Source organism: Cynocephalus volans, chromosome 1 (assembly GCF_027409185.1).
Source record: "Cynocephalus volans isolate mCynVol1 chromosome 1, mCynVol1.pri, whole genome shotgun sequence".
In the NCBI taxonomy this organism is placed as follows: domain Eukaryota; kingdom Metazoa; phylum Chordata; class Mammalia; order Dermoptera; family Cynocephalidae; genus Cynocephalus; species Cynocephalus volans.
This window is the reverse complement of record NC_084460.1, coordinates 121703515-121727090: the sequence shown is the minus strand read 5'-3', so window position 1 is coordinate 121727090 and position 23576 is coordinate 121703515. Positions and strand designations below refer to the sequence as shown.

The window sequence follows — 23576 nt, the reverse complement described above, 5'->3', positions numbered from 1 at the left end:
GCAGATGTGCTGAGGAGGCTGTGTCTCTGGTGAGCAGCTGTGGCTTAGCAATGCCAATAAATTAGAAGGAAGCACTGTGCAGTGAACCAGAGCAGGAGAGGAGGAAAACGGTGGACACCAAGTGGTGGCTTAGAAGAGGAACAATTGGCAGTGTGACAACAGTATTGCTGATTGTGCTTAGTCTCAATAAGCACAGATAGCTACGGTACCACAGATAACTGCATATCTGTGTCCAACAAACACTTCGATGGCTGGAATTTCATTAGCCTCACTCTTGAGGGATTATGCTCAGGGCTACTGAGATTTAGTTTCTGATTTCAATCTGTTTTCTCAAATGCACCAAAGACCCTTTTGCTTTTGTTATGTTTACGAACTTTATTATTTTAGTGTCTTTCAAATTGGGGCTGCCCTCTCTTCCCTCCTTCATGCTCTACTCCCAGGCAAGACCATATTTCAATTCTCTGGCCACAATGAAAGAAATTGAGAGACACCAAGAAACTGAGGTAGGCTAAAGGATTTTACTCATTTTCTAGTCCTGATTAATTACAGTGCCAGGTTTCAGTTGCAGTGCTTTAGCCTTTTCAAACAGCCTTAAGTCCTAGCGTGGATATAAATGATGGGCCGCTTTGGCTAGGAAGGCAGACAGCAGGCAGGATTAGTTGTTGCCCACCCCCTGCAGGTGCAGCCCAGTGACTGTGGGGGGAAGAATTTGTTTTACCTTTTTATTGTTTCACTCTAGGCAGAATTCAAGGGCCCAAAGTGACATCCAATCACAGCCTCCTTTTACTTTATTTAGACACTAATTCAAAAGAGTTAGCCCAATTTATGTGGAGAGATAAATGCATGCAAGCTAATATGATTTTTGAGCAAAAACAACTTTTAAGAGGGGATAGTATTTCAAATACGAGGGACTGATCCAGCGACCTCGGCATACCTGGCGTTAAGAATAATAATCACAGCCTGTTAATCTCATCTGCTTCCTTTGAAGAAGAAAAAGATTTTTAAGACCTTGTCAGATCATCTCAGGCTTATGCAAGGGATTTTGCCTAGAGGGTTCCATTATGCCTGTGTACAGTTTCAGAAAAATCTGTTGACACTGATATTTTAATAATGATTTCTGAACTACTCTGTTAGTACTTCTCATGGCTGCTGGCATTAAAGTGATTTATGTTCATGTCTGATCTTAGAGTTAGACTATGAGCTCCTTGAGGGCAGAATTCAGAAATGATTTGTTTGTATATGCCCAGAAGCCAGCATAGTTGCTGGCTAGGATTGCCAGGATTACTGAAAAACAACAACAACAAAACAACAAACTCTAAAAAATTTATTTGTTGTTTATCTGAAATTTAAATTTAACTAGATGCGCTAAATTTTATTTGGCAACCCTATTCCTGGCACATAGCTAACCTCAATAAACATCGGTAAGTAAATGAATGAATGACTTGCATAGTACCAACAAACGGAGAAATAAACTGGTAAAAACATTGATTGACCATGTAAAAGATACTCACCTAAATTACACCTAGCAATCACAAAATTGTCTGCTTAACATTCTACCTTTTCAAATCTGAAATTTTGGCTTTGACTTGAAATGTGTTTTCTGTCCATGCTTCCTTAGATATTTTACTCAGTGTCCATGAGGGAAGAATACTAATCTCCTAGTAACGTAGGTGTTTCATTCCAACAATTTTACATCTTAATTCCATACATTTCTGATTTCACATGTTTGCCTAATTGTTTATTAGTGTGTACCAGTTGTACAAGAAAACTGACTTTGGATGGTATGTGGGGATTCAGTCATTTTGAAGTATAATCATCTCTGTATCTTCTTTTAAATTGCCAAAATTGTGCTTTTACTCCAGCCGAATCCTGGGGTTTTGGGTAAAGTCATTTACCTTGATTAAACCATCGGGACCAATTCTGTTTGGAAAAATATATATCTGGGGTTAGTTCATTTAACAATTAGTCTTAAGAAAGACAATATATAAGCAACTCTCTCACTACCAACTAGTTCTGCCGCTGCTCCTGCCCCCATCCCCTTCTTTCTTTTTCTCTTCACCCTTGACTGCCTGCTCCTCCTCCTCCTCCACTAGTATTCTGCTAGTCAAAACCAAGCATGAGTCAGTCACCTGGAGGGCTTGCTAAGACTCAGGTTCCTGGGTCTCACCCCAGACTTCTTGATTCAGCAGGTCCAGAAGGCAGCCTGAGAGTTGGCATTTTAATCATGTTTCTAGGTAATGATGATGCTGGTCTCAGTAGCACTCCAAGAATCACTGTCCTATGCTATCCTTTACCTTCTCCTTGCCCTTCCCTTTCTGATAGTCTTTTATGTTCGTCACAATATTTCTCTGTTCCCAGAACAGAATAATATAGTAACTTCACTAGATCTCGGTTTGCTGGATTTGCTTTCCTGGTATTCTTTTACCCCCGCTTGGTAAAAGTTTACTTACATTTCCTGTTCAATGTAGTTCAGCATTCTGCTGACGTGTGAAGCTGAGATCTCCCCATCCACTTCAGCAATGTATGTGTAGAGAAACTGGAAGGTGCTGAAAGGCATCCGGGGAGGTCCACCATCACGGTCAGATGATAAAACTTCACACACTATCTTGAGAGTTTTGGCAACGGTCTATAAAGCAGCAAGATGAAATGAGGAGAAAGTCACTTTTTCAGGCTAGATTCCTGAGATCAGTTTAGAAAAAAAACCCCAAAATATTGCTCTCATAAAATGAAGTGGGAATGACTTACAATTCTAGAAAGCTTGAAATTTTAAAATTCAAATGTCACTTAATTCATTCTAAAAAAATATTGAGTATCTACTAGGTATCTTTTTTCTTTCTTTGTTGGAGGGCTACTTCCAAGGAATTAAGTTTATAAACTGCTGAATACTTTAATGTAGTTGTTACCTTAATCAGAATAACCTCACTAGAGGAGGGTAATTTATTTTGCATTCTATAAAATTAGGATGATTTCTTACTATTATTGTCCTCCAATCCTATCTCTGAAGAGTTGAGGTAATTAGTCTAGTGTACATACTTCAGCAAGATACTTGTCACAGTGCCACAGTAGGGAAGAAGGTAAGAGAAGGGTAATGTCCCTAGGAAGGTAGGAGTCCCAGATGCTGGGAATATGGTGCTGCACATCAAGATAAAACTCATTCTTCTAAAATATGTGGATCCATCTAAATAGAATCATCTCATACTTAATATTACGTAATACTAACCCTGTTGTTGCTGAGAAAAAATTGGTAAATGATGAGTGCCAGAAGTTTTGACAGAAAGGTTGCTACAGAAGTAAACACTCCTTATAATGGAACTTGAACATTACAGAATCATGTTCGGATCCTATGTCTTTAAATGAATCTGCCCTTTGCATAAATTTCACCAGTTGAAGAGTTGTGAAATGTTGGGATGAAGGAAAGGAATAATTCAAAGAAAGGACGGTTTAGCTCTGAATTAGCAGAAATGGGTGGGCATACACAGGCATACTTCATTCTATTGTGCTTCACTTTGTTGCACTTCACAGATTCTGTGTCTGTGCTTTTTACAAATTGAAGGTTTGTGGCAACCCTGTGTTGAGCAAGTCTATTGGCGCCATTTTTCCAACAGCATGTGCTCACTCTGTGTCTGTGTGTCACATTTTGGTAATTCTTGCAATATTTCAAACTGTTTCATAGTTATACCTGTTATGGTGGTCTGTGATCTTTGATGCTGCTACTGTAATTGTTTTGGCACACCACAATCAGCACCCATATAAGATGGTGAATTTGATAAATGTGTGTGTTCTGGCTGCCCCACCAACTGGCCATTCCCCCCATCTCTCTCCCTGTCCTTGGGCCTCCTTTTTCCCTGAAACATGGTAATATTGAAATTAGGCCAATTAATAATCCTACAATGGCCTCGAAGGGTTCAAGTGAAAGGAAGAGTCGCATATCTCTCTAAATCAAAAGCTGGAAATGATTAAGTTTAGTGAGGAAGGCATGTAGAAAAGCTGACAGAGGCCCAAAACTAGGCCTCTTGTGCTAGTTAGCCAAGTTGTGAATACAAAGAAAAAGTTCTTGAAGGAAATTAAAAGTGCTGCTCCAGTGACACACAAGTGATAAGAAAGTGAAGCAGCCTTATTGCTGATATGGAGAAAGTTTTAGTGGTCTGGATAGAACCAGCCACAATGTTCCCTTAAGCCAAAGCCTAATCCAGAGTAAGGCCCTACCTCTCTTCAATCCTTTGAGAGCTGAGAGAGGTGAGGAAGTTGCAGAAGGAAAATTTGAAGATAACAGAGGTTAGTTCATGAGGTTTAAGGAAAGATGCCATCTCCATAACATAAAAGTAAAAGGTGACGCAGCAAGTGTTGTTGGAGAAGCTGCAGCAGGTTATCTAGAAGATCTAATGTGTTAGTCCCTTTCTGTTGCCTATAACAGAATATCTAAAACTGGGTAATTTATAAAGGACTGAAATTTATTTCTGACGTTTTGTAGGCTAGGAAGTCCAAGGTCCAGGGAACACATCTGTTGAGGGCCTTCTTCTTGGTGGTGACTGTCTACAGTAACCCAAGGTGTCACTGGGCAAGAATGGCCTGAGCAACAAGCTAACCTTTTCACTGGCTCTCCTTATGAAGTCATCAGAACCATGCCTATGACAACCCATTAAACCATCAACCCATTACTCCATGAATGGATCAATCCATTCATGAAGGCACAATTCTCATGATCCAATCATCTCTTAAAAGCACCCACCTTCCACCACCATATTGGGGTACATTCAAACCACATCATCTAGTTAAGATAATTGATGAAGGTGGCTACACTAAACAACAGATTTTCAATGTAGATGAAACAGCCTTCTATTGGAAGAAGATGCCATCTAGAATCTGCACAGCTAGAGAAGTCAAGTCAATGCCTGGCTTCAAGGCTTCACAGAACAGACTCACTCTCTTGTTAGGGGCTAATGCAGCTGGTGACTTTAAGTTGAAGCAAATGCTCATTTACCATTCCGAAAACCCTAGAACCCTTAAGAATGAGGGTTCTCCACATATGCTCTATAAATACAACAACAAAGCCTGGATGACAGTGCATCTGTTTACAACATGGTTTACTAAATGTTTTAAGCCCTCTGTTGAGACCTACTGCTCAGAAAAAAGATTCCTTTCAAAATATTACTGTTCATTGACAATGCCTCTGGTAACCCAAGAGCTCTGATGAAGATGTACAAGGAGATTAGTTTTGTTTTCATGCCTGCTAACATAACACCCATTCTACAGTCATGGATAAAAGAAGAATTTCAACTTTCAAGTCTTGTTATTTAAAAAATAAATATTGTGGGCTGAGCCCGTGGCGCACTCGGGAGAGTGCAGCGCTGGGAGCGCAGCAACGCTCCCGCCGCAGGTTCAGATCCTATATAGGAATGGCCGGTGCACTCACTGGCTGAGTGCCGGTCAAGAAAAAGACAAAAAAAATAAAAAAAATAAAAAAATAAAAAATAAATATTGTAAGGTTATAGCTGCCATGCATAGTGATTCCTCTGATGGATCTGGGTGAAGTAAATTGAAAATCTTCTGGAAAAGATTCACCATTCTAGATGCTAATAATAACATTTGTGATAGGAAGAGGTCATAGGAAGAGGTCAAAATATCAACATTAATAGAAGTTTGGAAGAAATTTATTATTACCCTCATGGATGACATTTGAGTGGTTGAAGACTTCAGTGGAGGTAGTAACTGCAGATGTGGTGAAAATAGCAAGAGAACCAGAATTAGAAGTGAAGCCTGGAGATGTGACTGAATTTCTGTAATCTCATGACAAAACTTTAGCAGATGAGGAGTTGCTTCTAATGGATGAGCAAAGAAAGTGGTTTATTGAGGCGGAATCTACTCCTGGTGAAAATGTTGTGAACATTGTTCAAATGAACACAAAGGATTTGGAATATTACGTAAACTTAGTTGATAGAGTAGCAACAGGGTTTGCGTGGAGTGACTCCAATTTTGAAAGTTCTGCTGTGGATAAAATGCTATCAAACAGAACCACATGCTAAAGAGAAATCTTTCATTAAAGGAGGAGTCAATAGATGTGGCAAACTACATTGTTGTCTTATTTTAGGAAATTGCCACAGTCACGCCAGCCTTCAGCAGCCACCACCCTGATCAGTCAGCCATCAACATCGAGGCTAGACCCTCCACCAGCAAAAAGAGTAGAACTCACTGAAGGCTCGGATGATTGTCGGCATTTTTAGCAATAAAGTATTTTTTTATTTTATTTTTCACAAGTTGTTCTTTATAGTCTGGCCAGCAGGCTCCAAAATGAGATGTCATGATTTCAGTTAATAAAGTATTTTTTAAATAAGGTATGGACATGATTTTTTAAAGCATAAATGCTATTGCACACTTAGTAGACTATAGTGTAAACATAACTCTTATATGCACTGGGAAACCAAAAAATTCATGTGACTCATTTCCTTGTGATATTCATTTCATTGTGGTGATCTGGAACCAAACCTGTAATCTCTCTGAGATATGCCTGTACATCTTGGTGGTTTACTGAAACTGATGATGTACAGAACATCTTTACACACCTTCCAGGGATCAGTGAAAAATCAGTCCTGGTGAACTAGGCGTGGCTGCGTGAATGAACAGTAGCTGCTATGTCTCCCCACATGGCTGGCCAGATGAGACTCGATCTTCCTTGGCAGTTGATGTTTGCTGTTCTGCTCTCATCCTCTCCCTCAATAGAATGAGTGTCTAGATGGTGCTCCTTTAACTGTGGTGTGTGTTACCCAGGGGTGTACATCTGTATGTCAGGAGGTATAGGAGGATGTGAATAAATTTGGCCCATCTTCTGGAGTGACAGTTTTACTTGATGACAAATAATGTAAACACTATTTGCATTAATTAATTACTATTAATTTTGATTGAGTTAATATTTAAATATTGCATATTTACTTTTAACAAAAGTTGCTGTTTTATGGCTGGCTGGTTAGCTAAGTTAGTTAGAGCACAGTATTGTAACACCAAGGTCAAGGGATCATATCCCCCTACTGGCCAGCCGCCAAAAAAAAAAAAAAAAATGCTATTTTATGAAATAGAATCTTCAGTAATTTTAAAACTAATTTAAAAATAATAAAGCACATGACGTTAAAGAAATTTTGGGTTTGCAGCAGGTCACTTTCATTTACTCTCTCTTGCTACTGGGGCTCTCTTATGGAAAGCGTTGTGGAGCACTGCACATGGCATCATTCTAGAGGCTTCCACGTAATTCAAAGGGGGTGGGAGGGGGGGCAGACAGGAGGCTGTCAGGAGGATGGGAAGGTACGCATGTGAGATGAGGTCAGCATGAGAATTGTTTGGGGTGGATTTGCAAAAATGAGCGTGTGCACGGAACGTCATAATTCCTCATCCTCTCTGCTTCTCTCAAAACTCTGTTCCCCTTCTGCTTTTGTTCTGTTGCCCTTTTTCTTGGGGTGCTGTTATGAGCTGAATTGTTGCCCCCTCCCCCAAATTCATTTGTTGAAGCCCTAATGCCCAGAACCTGAGAATGTGATTGTATTTGGAGATAGGACCTTAAAAAGGTAATTAAGTTAAAATGAATCATTAGGGTGGGCCCTAATCCAATCTGGCTGGTGTCCTAGGGTCACCCCTTTCCCTATACACTCAACTGCCATTTCAGAGAAAAGGATGTGGTGAGGAGAAACCTGAGGGATTGGGCAGTTTATCTTTATGCAGCTTCAGTTATTGTATCAGACTAAAAAATTCCTGGATTGGATCAAGGGGTGGGGTAGATCAAGATCAGAATGAACTACAGATAAGATAAAAAGGCATGTTTCCCCCCCAAAACATCTTTGAATGTGGTGTGAATAAATTTGTAACCCTGTGAGAATTTAATAAAATGTGTCAATTTTTTACTTTCCCTTTTGTGATTTGCTCCAATCCTCGAGGCTTTTTTTTTTTTTTTTTTTTTTGTCCTTTTTGTGACCTGTAAGGGGATAGCAACCCTTGGCTTGGTGTCGTCCACACCGTGCTCAGCCAGTGAGCGCACCAGCCATCCCTATATAGGATCTGAACCCGCCAGCGCACTCTCCCGAGTGCGCCACGGGGCCGGCCCGAGGCTTTTTTAATAGAAGTGAGATCAGTCCTGATTGACAACTCACCTGCCTCTGCTGTGTTTTCCTGTCCTCTTTGGAGGATAGTAATGTATTCATTGTAAAATGTTGGTATAAAAGACAATGAAGAAAAAAACCCAATAACCACAAATGGCCTCTCCTTTCCTTCTCTCTAAAGAAGGATTATGATAAAGGTTGCACAGGAAACCCACAGTAAAGTTGGACTACAATATTTCTGCTAAATTTTCTCAGAAACAAAAGTGTCAAATATGTATTCCAAGCATATTTGAAAAGAAAGAACAAGATTGTGTTTAGATATGCTGAATGATTCATATATATATATATATATATATATATATATGAATATAAAAACTGGTTTCAGTATCTTTTTCTTCAACACAAGAAAATGGCTTTTTCAGTTGTCAAACAAGTCAAATTTGGAAAAGGCATGAATTTGTATGAAATCCTGGATCCATGGTTATATCATGACTGTAAGTCTAGAAATAGCCTCATTTCTTTTTTCTTGCTTCCTTATCTCTGATTTTTGCATACAATTATGTTTATTAAATAGGAGTTTTCTATAAGGCTGCACCTCTTTTTAAGTCTTTATTGGTATATCTTCTAGGTGTCTGGAACCTGCAAAGAAGCAAGTCTTATTCTAAAGCTGGCTCTTGGTCATCTCTAGCAATATGAATGGAGGCAGGGGAGTAGAGGGAAAATAAATCTGAGGGCAATGATTGAAATTCATAAATAGTCCAAAAGCCACACTTTCATCAACTCTCTCCAGAGCCTGATGATAATTTTTCCCTCTCTCTTCTCCTAACTCCTGCTTCTGGCTGATGAGCACAGAAATTACCTTAGTTCAAAAAAGAGAGGGAGGAGACAAGGAGAGGCATGCCCACCAGCAGCCCTGGAGAGTTGATTGTGTGTGCGGATGTACTGCCCTTCCAGGTCCAGAGAGAGATTTTACTTTAAGGAACAAAAAACAATAAAGCTAACTTACAACTCCGAGAGAGCTGCAAGCAAGAGCTAAAAACTTGAGCCACTCGATCTCCTCCGTGAAGCGACCCACATTCATCACACTATTAAACAGATCTGTCGGGAGGTTCAGCACCTTCCACATCTGGGCCAGCTCCTCCGCATGGATGATCAGTCTGCCACCAACCTGCAGGGCAGGAGACAGACATGACACAGAGGATGAGGGAGAGGATGAGAGAAGGCCTGAAAAACACCTCCCCAGACTGAGCCCCATGTTCTCCCAGCAACAGCAAGAGGCAGAGGGGGATGTTAGGGAGGTAAAAGAGGACTCTCATTGGCAGTTCTCTGTGCAAGGTCTAGTGAAGAGAATGCTGAAAAAGAATCTAATAATGTTTAAACTTCAGATTTCAGGATTATGGGAAAGATACACATTTTTATTACATTTTGGTTTTTTTCTGATGCTTTTATTATCTGCTGTTTTATTTCTAGGTTGTCTCTATATGGCAGATGGGACAGCCTGAAAACAAAACTAAGGGCAGACGACTTGCCTGAGACCGCTAATTAGTGGAGAAATGAGAACAAGACATTAGGTCTCTTGCTTCCAGACTCCACTGAGTTCTTTGCACTAGACCTCAAATGCACTCTTCATGCTTTCACAGGAATTATTTGGGTATACAAATGACCTCCAGGGGTTTGGTCTGAATGCCTAATGTTGCTTGATCCCAGGTACTTTAAAGCTCTGCCATGTTCACTGTACAAGGTACTTGGTGATTAAAAGGAGAAAGGGATAGTATGGCTGGCTGTTGGCCAACAGTGTGATAAGGGCACAGATGCCCCAATGAAGCACTCCAACACCTTTCCTGACTCTCAGATTCTAGTGAAATACTAAGCCTCTGGGGCCAGGGTAGTTGGACAGGGCAGCCCTGAATCACTCCAAACCTCTCTGTCCTGGATCCGAAAGCAGGACATGGTGGTGCTAATCCATATTTCCTGGGCATTGGCCAAACCATAATCTTTCTCAAGCCAGACCCTCCTCACCCATTCACAGGGCAGCTTCCAGGATGATGTGATTATGAAGAGAGTCAGAGTTTTCCCTAAAATCTAGGCTACGTCTGCACCTGGCATAGCCGGGGAACTACAATACACCCTTTCTCAGTCAGTGACTGGTGTTATATTATGGTCTTGATCAGAAAGAGAGACACCGTCAAGGGACTGTGGACCTGCACTTTTCTGAAGAGAAGGGATTAGTACTGCACTGAGCCCCTGAACATTCCGTTAGTTTCAGGGAAATCTGCAATGACCCCCTGACAACTTAGCCTGCAGCCTATTTCATGATTATCCCTGTTTCCCCAAGGAAGATTTACTTTCAGTACACGGTTTAGTATATTTTAGGGTGGTGCTATGTGGCCAGCTGACTGGCAGAGGGACAAGTGGGCTTTTGTCTGTACCCATCCAGCCTCAACATTGTCCCCACGTCACCTTTGATGCTGCAGTAGGGCCCTTACCCGAGAATGCAGGATCTTTAACAGCTCGGGGGTCAGCTCTGCCCAGTTGGACAAAGCAACTCGCTCAGACCTCTCTCTCGCTGGAGGAATCTCTCCACGGGACATGGCCCCAAAATAACTACAAGAAAAAAAGTTAGAATGGTGGGGGAGCATCCCATACTCCAGTGGCCTCTGGATGCTTTAAGAATCCTTCCCCCCCTTTTTTTTGAGGGCAGGGGGTACAGGAAAGAAAATTTAAGTGGCTTCTATGTGCCAGACACTGTGGTTAGTTCATTAACATACAGGAAAAGGCTGAATGTGTTACTTTCCACTTAAAGTATAGAGAAGGCTTAGGGAATACAAAGATTTGTTCCTCTCTAAGGATGAGGAATAACCAGCAAAAGTTTGGTATGCAATTCCCTTAAGCATAATGGGTCCAGGTATTTTTTTCAATCATTCATCCTAAGTGTTTTACACACACACACACACACACACACACACACACACACACACACACACACACGTACATCACAGGTTATGTATATATGTATCAGGTAGTGAGTGAGAATATGCAATCTTGGGAAGAGAAGTTGGAAGAGAACTAAAGTGACTTGCATCAAGAAAGGGGAGGAGACAGAGATGCTCCAGAGGCGAGTCAGGAAGGGTTTCTGGCTGGTGTCAGTGAGGTTTGGGGCTTCAACAGGGAAGGGAGAGAAGGTTGATAGGGTACCAGTGGAGGCTCAGGAGAGAATACAAGCCGAAGAAGGGTTTAAGACAGCCTTATATAATATGGTGTGTGTGCAGCAAAACCCTTTTCTATTTCCCTCAAAAATTTCAGTAAAAACTGTTTGCTCCCCAATGCTTTATGGACAGACTTTGTTTTCAGGCAATGTGGAAAAAATACTGAGTGCTGTTTCAGGATTGGCATCAGATGAAAGAGGCTGCCTGTACCAGGGGATGGACTGATCGGTTGACATGTGGGTCACCATGATATATGGCAGGGTCTGTCTCCATCACAAGCCTTGTTATTGACTATCCCTGAATGACAAACTTCTGCCTCTCCCTGCTTTGTTTCCCCCCATTACTTTCTCCAGATCGAGGTAGTACAGAAAGAATACAGAAGGAATTCCGTAAAAGCCCATTTTAGGGTCAGAGCCATACAATGATGGGGTTAACCATTGCCTGTCAATAAGCCACAGAGCAGTTCAGAGCTAAAGCTACATGGACTAAAACAATACTTCCAGTTACCCCTTGGAGGTCATCAGCAGGAAGGGCAGAAGAAAAATATAAACCGCCTTTAACAATGAGCATGAGAAATCTCTGCAGACACATCAGTGTTGGGTCAGGTGTGGGCACAGGGTGAAAACAGAAGTGGAGTGTGTCCTCAGCCTTCATAACCAGGCTTGAGTGATGTAAATGGGAGGGACGGAGACACACAGTCCCTCATTCTACAGAAGAGGCTGCCCAGATAATGAGTGACACTCAGCAGCAAGGTTTTCTGGCTTTTTAGCAGAATTGGTTAGAGAACATGGAAATGAGGCTGTAATGACAAATTTATTTCTCTGTGGGTTGTTGAGCTTCATTTGAAAGTGAACAATTCCATAGTTACACACATATATTGCAAATTTGTTTTGTCACAGATACCAACCACAGGACAAACAAGTATATGTCCTGCCTGGTAGGTGGTTTCTTCATTGACAACACATATGTAAGGAAATTCTCATTTGATAATCTAAATACGTATTTTGTCTTAGAAATACTTTGTGGGGTTTTATCCACTAAAATGCCTGTAGGTTTGTAAGTCACACAAAACCATCTGATAACGGCTTTTCCTGTCTGAATAGGATGGAGAATGCTCTTAGGTCATGCTCTCCTTTTTCGTTGTAGTTAAACTACAAACTGATTTTTCATGGCTGTCTGAAAAATTTATAGCACATGATACAATATGGGAGCAAGCAGGCTACAACAGTGGAATGTTTTCTTTCATAAATGTCAGGGACAATACCAAGAAAAGTCATTTGTCTTACTATAAAACAGCAGCACAAGAACAATAAAATGGGGTTTTAAACTATCGTATAGCATCAAACAATGTCTGTCTATGCCAAAAGGAATTAGTCTTCTGACATTAAAGTGCAGTCTTAGAGGTAATATATAAAATGTAGAATGGAAAACTACACAGGGCTCATTATGAGGCAAAGCAACCCCATTTATGTCTCTTTTTATGAGCACTACTGTCTTGTCATCTTTCCATTTATACAGGCTTCATCCTAGCCCAGCCCGGGAGCACGAGAGCACTGGCTCAGAGAGCACCGGCTCTGCAGGGTCCCTCTCATAGGTGTCCGCACCTTCTCTCCACCTCAGTACCCCACTCACGACCTCAGGCTGAGGGCATTCTCCCTCCCGCATCCCACTGCTCCCTCTCAACAGCCTCTCGTTCTCCTCCTTTCCCACTGAAACACTGCGAAGGACGTCATCATCCAACAGGACAAACAGCCTGGAAACGGTCCGGCAGGTCTAGTTAGTTCCCAACGCCTGCCCCCCAGCCCCGGCTCCTCAGTTGTAAGCCGGTCAGTGTGTAAGAAGCAATTCCATAGCGGAGAGGCTTTTTGTTTAGAGCTGCTTCAGTCTAGGCCAGCGCTACTGCCGTGTAAGCGCCACCCACGGAGCAGCCTCTGGAGGCCTCTCCTGAAAGAGGGTCCCTGTGTTACAGGCACACCGTCTCCAGCAGGGCATGACCTCTTTACGTTGCTTCGCCTCCTTTCTCCAGAATGCGATGTGTACTGCGTGAGCATCTTTATGTTGAGGGGAAAAAATCAGTTTAAAATTACAAAAATTTCCCCAATGACATGATACAAAGTGTCTTCGGTTGGGCACAAGAGTTTTGACAGCAGTGGAGTGGCCAGCTTGGACGGATCCCACCCAATCCACCCCAAGGCCATAGCGTCGCTCCCCCCACGTGCACTGCTGCCATCTAGTGGTGAGAGGGGAGAACGCGGTCCTGGTTGAAGCAAGGGAAGAAAGACAGGCTAAGTAAGCCCCAGCACAGATTCCCAGCCCTTCTTTCCACTGGGACCGAGGCGGGAGGGGGGAGAGGGGTACCGCTGGGGTGGGTGTGCGTGTGCTGGTGCGATGTGGTAATCTAATTCTTGCTGTTTGCCCCAGGACACTTGGGCTGTTACCCTGGCGTCCCACTGCTCGGTCTGGCTCGCTTAAGCGAGGGCATCCCAGCCTCGCCCGGTTTGGTGTCTGTGTCGATTTTAAAGCACCAAAGCAACGAGAGAGCTGAAAATCACAAAGGTTATGCTAATCATCCCGACTCCCTGGCTGCAGCCATGACAACCTCCTCAGTTTTCCACGACCCACTCTCCCCACCCCCACCCTCCGAGGGTCTGGAGGGGAGAGAGGAACCCGTACTCTGCAGCCCACTGGATGAGATCCTGCGGCTGGGTCCGAATGGCGGCTTTGGAAAACTGCTTCAGCAATTCTGGCAGCTCCGGCGGGATGCATATTTGCTTATCTGTCTGAGGCATCGATGGGTTCACCTATTCGCAGAAGAAAAAAATAAATAAAATGGGAATCCTCGAATCATAAGATGACAGCAATCCTGGGCAGGAGATCACCCAGCCTCTGACACTCTCAATTTTGAGGACTCCACCACCCCACAAGACAGATGCATTCTATTGTTACACAACTCCAAGTTAAAAAGCGGTTTTGTTGTAAATAATTGTAGAGATCAACAAGAAGTAAACAAAAATGTCTCCTAATTATATCACCCCGAAATACTGGATACATCCTTCCAGAATTTTTCCAATATAAATATGTATATGTTTGTATAAACAAAAAATGGGGTTATACAAAACAGTTTATTTATTCAACAGCATTTCATGAACATCTGTCCATGTCTCTCAACTCTTATTAGCTGGGTAAGAGTTGTAGCAAAATTCATTCTGTGGTTTGACAGTAGGTTATTTCTGAATAAAAATAATCATTAAACAGCCATTTGATGAACATCTCTGTTTGTAGCTGCTTGTTCTTATCTATTCTAATTGTAGGAAAGAAAACTTGTACATTTTCACTCAAAAAGTTCCAGGACAAATTGAAACAAAAAGTGAAAATCCATAAATGGTATACAATTCTATACACAAGTAAACAACAGATGAAAAGATTTTGTCTGCTTTTAGTAGAGAAAGGGACCGGCTAGATATGCTAATAAGCTTTACCTCTTTAAAACAAATCTCAGCAAACATACCTTTCAAATTGCTTTGCTGAGATTGCAATAAAGTGAGAGAAATCTTCAAGTGCCAAACTGAGTAAAGCAGAATCCGGAGTTGTGAGTAAATGAAGAAATTAGGGCTGACATGGAGGATAAATGTAGATGCCAGGAACTTGAAACTCTGAGATAAATGGCCAGGCAAGGAGGGAAAAAAACCAGGGCTTAGGCCCACAGAAAGCAAATGGCTGAAATAAAGGACTCTCCTTCTGGACTAAACTTGAGACCCTCTCCAAGGGACTACCCTCAGCGTGAAAAGGTGGGACAGAAAATATCTGGCTACAGGCAGGGGTAAACAACAAAGAAATCATCTCCATTGCTGCTTCTAGGTTGGGGGAGAAATAGCCCCCAAGAGTCTGCAGCCACAGGCTAGGTCTAAGTTTCAAATTTATATCAACACAAGCTTGGTTGGGAAGTCTCAAGACAAGAAACAAAAGTGGTCTTAGGTTGGTGGTGGTCCTCTACCTTTTACTTTATGTTCTTTTATTTGGAGCAAGGGGGGATATAGATAATGATTAACTTTAGACCTTATAAGAAGTCAAGTATGCATAAATTTTGCTATGAATACTTGACTCTTTACAAAGTATTATAAAAGTAATATTATAAAAGTAATATAACTGCCAATCCTGTAGAGAGGAGAAAAGGAAAACACACCACACAATAAAAATACCTTGATCAATCCAAAAGAAGGCAAGAAGGGAAGGGGGAAAAGCATAGCAAAAGGGGACAGAGAACATGATAGGAAATAATTCATACATATCAGTAATCATAGTAAACAGAAATGGTCTTATTATGTCAAGTGAAATAAGTCAAGCACAGAAAGATAAACACCGCATATTCTCACTCATATGTGGCAGGTGGAAAAAAAAGTTGAGCCTATAGAAACAGAGGGTAAAATTTTGGTTACTAGAGTCTAGGAGGGGAGGAGGGAGAGGGGATAGGGAGAGGTTGGTCAACAGATAAAAAATCACAGCTAGACAGAAAAATAAGTTCTAGTGGTCTACAGTAGTGCTAGGCATCAGTTGCTTTGCGTTGCTGCGCCCCCCATGGATTTGTCACCCCACTTCTCCTGGGTGACAGAGATGCAAAGGATTACTCAAAGTCCATCTCTACTGAGCAGTGAGAGGCCCCAAGTGGTTAATCTCCCTTTGGGTCGCTCAAGCTAGAGGCATCCCTTCCTTGGGAAATTAATGCTGAATTGGGGTTCTCTCCCCACATTTACTTTCCAGACCAGGAAGTTACAGGAAGACAACAAAGAAGGGGTTACAGTTTAACAATATAGGCTGGTAACTTTCAGTGAAACAAGCCAGATGACATTCCAGTAAGGCAATTAAGTGGTCCTATCAACAACAGTTTGATCTTAGCAAACATTCCTTCCTACAGCAATTTCTCAGTATCTTTACATAACAATCAGTAACTAGTCTGTCTTTGAGCCAGCAACCTGCTGTGCGCCAATTCTTATCTTGCAACAGAGACTTATACCCTGAGGGAAATCTCCAGTCCTCCGCAAGGTCAATATTTGAAACTGCAAGGCTTTGGAAAATCAGGCCCTGTGAAGTACATATGCTTTTTAGTATATTCCACATCTTTTAACATTAAACACTCAACTCAGAATCAACTATTTTACTGACCATTCCGGAGTTTCAACAATTGCTAATTATACCCAATTCACAGCAGCTGGAGTGATGCCAGCTGCAGCCGCCCTGAGATGATGACATCACCAGTCCTCACCTGAAGTAAATTGAAAGGACTTGCCATGCTAATTGATACTAACTTTGCTTTAACAAAACGCTTTTTTGTCTTAACTATGCCAACCTGATCTATAACTTGCTTTTTCTTTTAAATAAATAAAACGGGGGATATGTGGAATATACTATAAAGCATATGTACTTCACAGGGCCTGATTTTCCAAAGCCTTGCAGTTTCAAATATTGACCTTGCGGAGGACTGGAGATTTCCCTCAGGGTATAAGTCTCTGTTGCAAGATAAGGATTGTGGCACAGCAAGTTGCTGGCTCAAAGACAGACTAGTTACTGATTGTTATGTAAAGATACTGAGAAATTGCTGTAGGAAGGAATGTTTGCTAAGATCAAACTGTTGTTGATAGGACCACTTAATTGCCTTACTGGAATGTCACCTGGCTTGTTTCACTGAAAGTTACCAGCCTATATTGTTAAACTGTAACCCCACCTTTGTTGTCTTCCTGTAACTTCCTGGTCTGGAAAGTAAATGCGGGGAGAGAACCCCAATTCAGCATTAATTTCCCAAGGAAGGGATGCCTCTAGCTTGAGCGACCCAAAGGGAGATTAACCACTTCGGGGTCTCTCACTGCTCAGTAGAGATGGACTTTGAGTAATCCTTTGCATCTCTGTCACCCAGGAGAAGTGGGGTGACAAATCCGTGCAGGGAGAAGCAATGGCATCTATAATTAACAATAACTTACTGTATGTTCTCAAATGGCTAGAAGAGAGGAGCTCAGGTGCTCTCATCACAAAAAAATGTTAATTTTTTAAATGATGCATATGCTAATTACCCTGATTTGATCATCACACATTATACACATGTATTAAAATATAACTCTGCACCCCATAAATATGTACAACCAATATGTGTCAATTAAAAAATAAATAAATAAAAAGAAATGGTGTGAATGTGCCAGTAAAGATACGGAAATTATCAAACTGGATTTTAAAAAATCCAGGTATAGGCACATCTAAAAAACAAAGACGCAGAAAGACTGAAAGTAAAGGGATATAGATACCTGAAAGTTGATGTAAACGTACCAATACCAAACAAAAGAGACTTTAAGGCAAAATTCACTATCAGGAATAAAGAGGGTCACTTCATAATAATAAAAGCTTCGATTATTGAGAAGATAGCATGATTCTCAATGAGTATGTTATAGACATCACCATGGAGGAACCTCGCAATGCTGAGTAGAAAAGTAATTATTGTTTGGAGTTACATATCAATGTTGTAATACTATAATAAAGAGTAAGGGATGATAAACACAAATTCAGGATGGCAGTTACCCCTGGTGAGGGAAGAAGAGGGACGTCATCCAGGAGATGCAACAGGGGTCTCAACATTGTTAGGAATATTCTGTTTTAAGAGAACAGTTTGTTTCATTATTTTTATACCTGCATTTACATTACACATTTTATTTTGTATGTATAAAGTATTTCACAATTTAAAAAGTTCCTGTTACAAGTCATTTCGTATGACTTTTCAATCCATTTTATCTAGCAAAGGACAGTGCCTTATTTTGCTCATATTATCTGCATATATATTCTTTTATTACGGTAAAAATATAGAACCTAAAATTTAGTACTTTAACCATTCTTAAGGGTACAGTTCAGTGACATGAAGCACAGTCACACTGCTGTGCAACCGTCATCACCATCCATCTCCAGAACTTTTTCATCTTCCCCAGTTGAAACTCTGTACCCATTAAAAACTAACTCCTCACTCCTTCCTTCCCCTAGCCTTTGGCAAACACCATTCTGCTTTCTGTCTCTATAAATTTGATGATTCTAGGTAACTCGTATAAGTGGAATCATTAAACATTTGTCGTTTTGTACCTGGCTCATTTCACTTAGCATGAAGTCTTTAAGGTTCATCCATGTTATAACACGTGTCAGAATTTCCTTCCTTTTAAAGTTTGAGTAATATTCCATTAGATGTACCACATTTTCTCTATCCATTCCTTTGTCAATGGTCGTTTGAGTTGTTTTCACCTATTGTGAACAATGCTGCTATGAACATGGGTGTACAAATATCTTTTTGAGTCCCTGCTTTCAATTCTGTTGGTTTTTCTACCCAGAAGCGCAATTGCTGGATCACATAGTGATTGTATTTTAATTTTCTGAGGAACTGTTACTGTTTTTCACAGTGGCTGCACCAGTTTACTCTCTTTGTTTATTTTGACAGCACCCTTCATTGTTGTACAATTAATTGCTTGATTTCTATTCTGAAGGCTCAGATAAACTTATATAAATGAAAAGATGGCTCAACCCTAATTAAAGATGCTTCCATGACAATAACAACAACGATAACCCTCAGTCAGTACAGAGCAAACTTAAGCAAAGCCTTTACTTTATCCCATTGCCTTTTCTAACCACTGTTCTGTAGCTTCTTCATTTCTGGGCAAAGAATATCTAGAAAGTTCTCCATATCTATTGTCTTTTCTCAATGCTCAGTCCTTCTTTAACCCCTTGTCATTTTTTCTCCTCTCACTATTTTATTGTTCCCTTAAAAGTCATCAATTACATCTATTAACTTCTTATAAGTGCCAGTTACTGTGCAGTATTCTGTATACATTTTCTCATTTAATCCTTGAAATATCTCTATAAGGTAGATTATATTATCGTCATTTTACAGATGATGAAACTAAGAAAGAAGATGAAACCTTTGCAATGACGTATAACTAGCAAGTGACAGAGGCGGGAATTGAACACACACACAGTCTGATGTGGGAGGTGGCCTGGTAGACATGTCCCTTCTTGACACTTGCTCCTGCTTTGCTGGCATACACCTTTCTTGTGTTTCTGTTTTCCTTAACTCTGCTCTTCTGCCTCCTTCTATAACTCTTTTTTCCTCCTTCTTCCTGCTCGGCAAGAGTTAGCCGTCTTCCCCAAACTCAGTCTTCAGCATTCTGAGCTTGTACTCTTTCTGTTGCTCCTCTTGGCAAGCTCACATCCTCCTCACGGCTTCATCTATCACAAAACTGTGTTGATTGTGCTTGTTTGTTCATCTCTGACCTCTCTCCTCTGCTTTCAGTTCACACTTCCCATTGCCTCCAGGACACTTCTCCACTAGAATTTATTGTCCATCTCCCAACTAAGTCCCTCTCCCAAATTCTCTTCTGAACGTGGTGCAACTGTTCTCTCAGTCCTTTGGCCTCCAAGCCCGGGAGTGCAGCCTCCTAACAGGTCTCCCTGCCTCGGGTTACCCTCTGGTCTATCCCATCCAATGTGTCCAAGATCTATCTTCTATGCTGCTTTCAAGAGGTCAGAGAGACCTGCTTACAAAATAGCAATTGTGTCCTGACTCTCAAGGCTCTCCATGATTTATACATATCACTTTAAATGATACATTTTCTGCTACTATTTACCAACACAAATTTCCAAGACAGTCTATTCTAGCCACTTTCCAAGAAATGATATATCCAGAGTTTAACATTTTCTCACCTATTGTTAACAGTACTCAATCCTGCTTTTTTCTCTTTCCCTCAGCATGTTGCTAATTCTAGCTGGCCTATTTGAAGTGCCCTTGTTCTTTCATCTGTTCAAACCCACTACATCCCCAAGGTTCATCTCGAGTTCATACTGTACTGTGAGCCTTCCTAGAAAACTTGGGTATCATCAAATATTCTTTGTGGTACACATTGTATCATTTCATTTAATCCTATTCTGCCTCTTATAGCTCTCTAAAGCTGAGATCTCCACCAGTGGCCTTGGCAAGAACGGGTTACAGGTGTGCCATGAGAGACTGATGGTTGCAAACTTCATAGGGACGAAAAATTTACAACCATTTTACAACCATTCACAAATTTACGACAGCTGAAATTATATTTGGATACTTTTCGGCATAGTCAGTAAACTTCCAGATTTCAGTAATTATTGTTTCTGTGCTTAAGGTTTTATGCGTAACACCTGCTGCCAGAGATGCTTGTATAGGGCTTTCCCTTTCAACCAACCCCTTAAAAACATCCCCATAAGTCTGATTATTGCTTTAACTGCAATCTATTTATCAGTGATAATCTTTTGTTCATATGAGTTTCAAACACTTAGGTCTTCCTTTGATTTAATTTGCTCTTAATTTTCACATTACTTTTTCCCCAACAAAGAAGGTATATGATTTGTATTCATTATCATCATTATCATCATCATCATCACTTGTTCCCAATAAAACAATTGATTTTGATCATTTTTTAAAACTGTGACTTGATTTATGTATTTGTTTTGACTTTTGATGTTAATATCTAAAATCTGATACTTAATGTGCTTTCATAATGACTTATTGTTCGTTTATAAATAAAAAAACAATGTTTGCTTATAAAAACAAATAATAATTGAAGGTCAAGGGTTCAGATCCCTGTATTGGCCAACTACCAAAAAAAAAAAATAATAATAATAATGGAAAATTTAATTGATTCAGTAAAGGAGAGTGTAGTCCTTTAATATCTTATAAAAATTTTATGTTTTGTGGAAAATTCATAATTGTAATTTTTAAATAAAATAATAGTTCTGAAATTCTCCCTTTACTTACTAAATGCTTGATTTTTTCAAAAATTTTGTGATTGACTTAAAAATACTATTTAAAAAGGGAACCTAATTTTCTTTGAAAATTGGTTTGTTGTAGTCAAAAAGGCCAATAGTCTCCTTAAGTACTTTACGTATGTTATTTATTTTCCACCATAAAGAATAATTTAAAATTAAATATTAATAAATTTTATTAATATCTAATTATGGTTTAGTACTTCTTAGAGATTCACAAGACATACAGTAGTCAAAAATATAAATTTAAATCACATATTAGGTAATAAAGTGAGGATTATTTCAAATTTGTATTTGTTTGTTGCAAGGAAAATGGAGACAGACTGTTCAGGCTCCCTCACTTCATATACGGCTGAGCATGGCTCAGCCTGTCGGATGTAAATACGTTAACTGCACATGTGTGCCCAGGTGTGTTCCTTGGTTATCTGACTCTAGTATAAAAGACAATGGAGCTGATCTGCTGGGGCTGAGCTTTCCTGAACAAAGCATGTCAACTTTGCCAGCAGCTCCTAGGATCTTTTTCCAATTACCTAGCTCGTGATCTGCATATGAAGGTTCTGTGACCCAGTCTGCACAGGACAGGTTTGAAGGGTCTGTGACCCAGCCCGACATTTGCTGTGATCATTTTTTCTTTCCCTAAATATCTTATTTGCATGGAAAACTTATCAAATAAAAAAAATTATGCCAGGCCCTTCATAGAAAATATCTAATACTATACAGATAAACTGTCTCTTCTGAGAGTGATTCTTAACGTTTTTGACCTCAGGACTCCTTTACATTCTTAAAAATTATAGAGGACCCAAAAAGCTTTTGTCAATGTGGGTTATATCAATCAATATTTATCATTTTAGAAAATAAAACAGGAAAATTTAAATATTTATTTTTAAATAACAATAAATATTTTACATGTTAATATAAATACCACATTGTACATTCTTAAGAAAAATACAGTGAAAATGCATTTAATGTATTAGTATTATTACAAAAATAGTTTTAATCTCACAGACCCCTCCCTCTCCAAAATCTCAGGTACCTTCAGAAATCCCTGAAATCACACTTTGAAAACCACTGCTTTATGAAACTGTTTACAAAAGCATTTACAAGTACTCTACAGTAGTAGTTTACATCATACTGGGCTCAAGGAGCTAATTAAAAGATCACATAATTAAGAACTAAAGCCCAAATGCTTCCCACAATTGCAGAATCACTTATTTTACCAACCTTCCTGGGAAATGACCACATGTCTGGAACCAAATAAAGCAAAGAAAATAGAAAAAGGGCTACTTTGGAATAATTCTATTAGAAGATGCCCTGATAACACTCTCCACAAGACTAATGAATCACTGCATTCCCTTGCAGTGTGATGAATCTACAGATGTCAATACAGTGTTCAGTTAATAGCACTAGTTAGAATCCCTGGAGAGTGGTGCTTGGAAGAAAATTAACTGTTCTGCCAAAAAGTACCAAAACAAACTATTCAAGATGAAATGTTTGGAGTAGTAAGTAAATACTTTAAAACAATTGAGATTTTCTGTATATCATTCAAGCACAAGGGTTTCTGTGCTGGAGGGAAAGCTGTGATGACAGGATAGTATGAAGGCTCTAGATCATGTTTGTTCTCCATGTTGTGGACACTGAGGTACAAGTAAAACATTGTGTTGCTCACATAGACACTCTCATCTGTACAATAACTGCAGATGTGAATTCCACCTTAGAGGATACAATTTATAAAATCCAGACCACTTAGATTCCATTTATTTTCAACTGTATGGGAAGAAACATTCTCTTGCTGTTTCCGATCAAGAAACCTACCAAAGGAAAAGGTTTCCTTCTGGAGTTTGGAAGCAAAGAGAGGAATTGAAAAAGAAAATATCAATCTTTACATTGAGAGTTGTTGAGAATTTATTGACTTCAAAAACTGGCTTATTTGACACTTTTCAACACCAGAATGAACGTAATCAAAAATCACAAGGAGTGTATGAAAATATAATGTATACTAACAATGTTCATGGATTCATAGGAAAACTAAGGTTAGAAGTGAGAAATCTAACTGGTATTCTAACTTCAATCCTAAAGAAGACTAGTAGAAAAACATCTGCTAAATGTCAGATTACTTGGAAATAAATGACGTAAAAAAGCTCAAGGGTATTAGAAATCCATTCACATTAAAATAAAAATTTCAAAGAAAGGAGAGAACAAATTATCCAAATTCTGCTTAATGGTGAGTCAAGAGCTTCTGTCAATTAGAGAAAAAGCAATATATATCCTTCTCCCATTTGCTAAGACCCATCAGTGAGGCAAACTTTCTCACTGATGGTGACTACAAGAATTTGCAGAGAACATTCAAAATGTTTGATCAGGAGTTGCATGTGGTCATTTTAACACAAAACTTGGTATAAAGATAAAGCAAACTCTGATAAGAAAGTAAGCTTGATTTTTTTTTAAGTTAAAAATGTTTATTTGGAAGTTTTATTGAAATTAG

At 39.9% G+C, this 23576-nt stretch overlaps 1 protein-coding gene across 1 annotated transcript; it reads right to left on the bottom strand.

Moving 5' to 3' along the window:
* Positions 1 to 1853: 1853 nt before the first annotated feature.
* ROPN1 (rhophilin associated tail protein 1) lies at positions 1854 to 14076 on the bottom strand. Its single transcript, XM_063079916.1, has 5 exons — positions 13961 to 14076; positions 10568 to 10685; positions 9088 to 9249; positions 2451 to 2626; positions 1854 to 1920 (listed from the first exon to the last, which is right to left on the bottom strand). Exons 1-5 carry the CDS (start codon positions 14074 to 14076, stop codon positions 1854 to 1856), a joined length of 639 nt encoding a protein of 212 aa, XP_062935986.1.
* Between the last annotated feature and the right edge of the window lie 9500 nt (positions 14077 to 23576).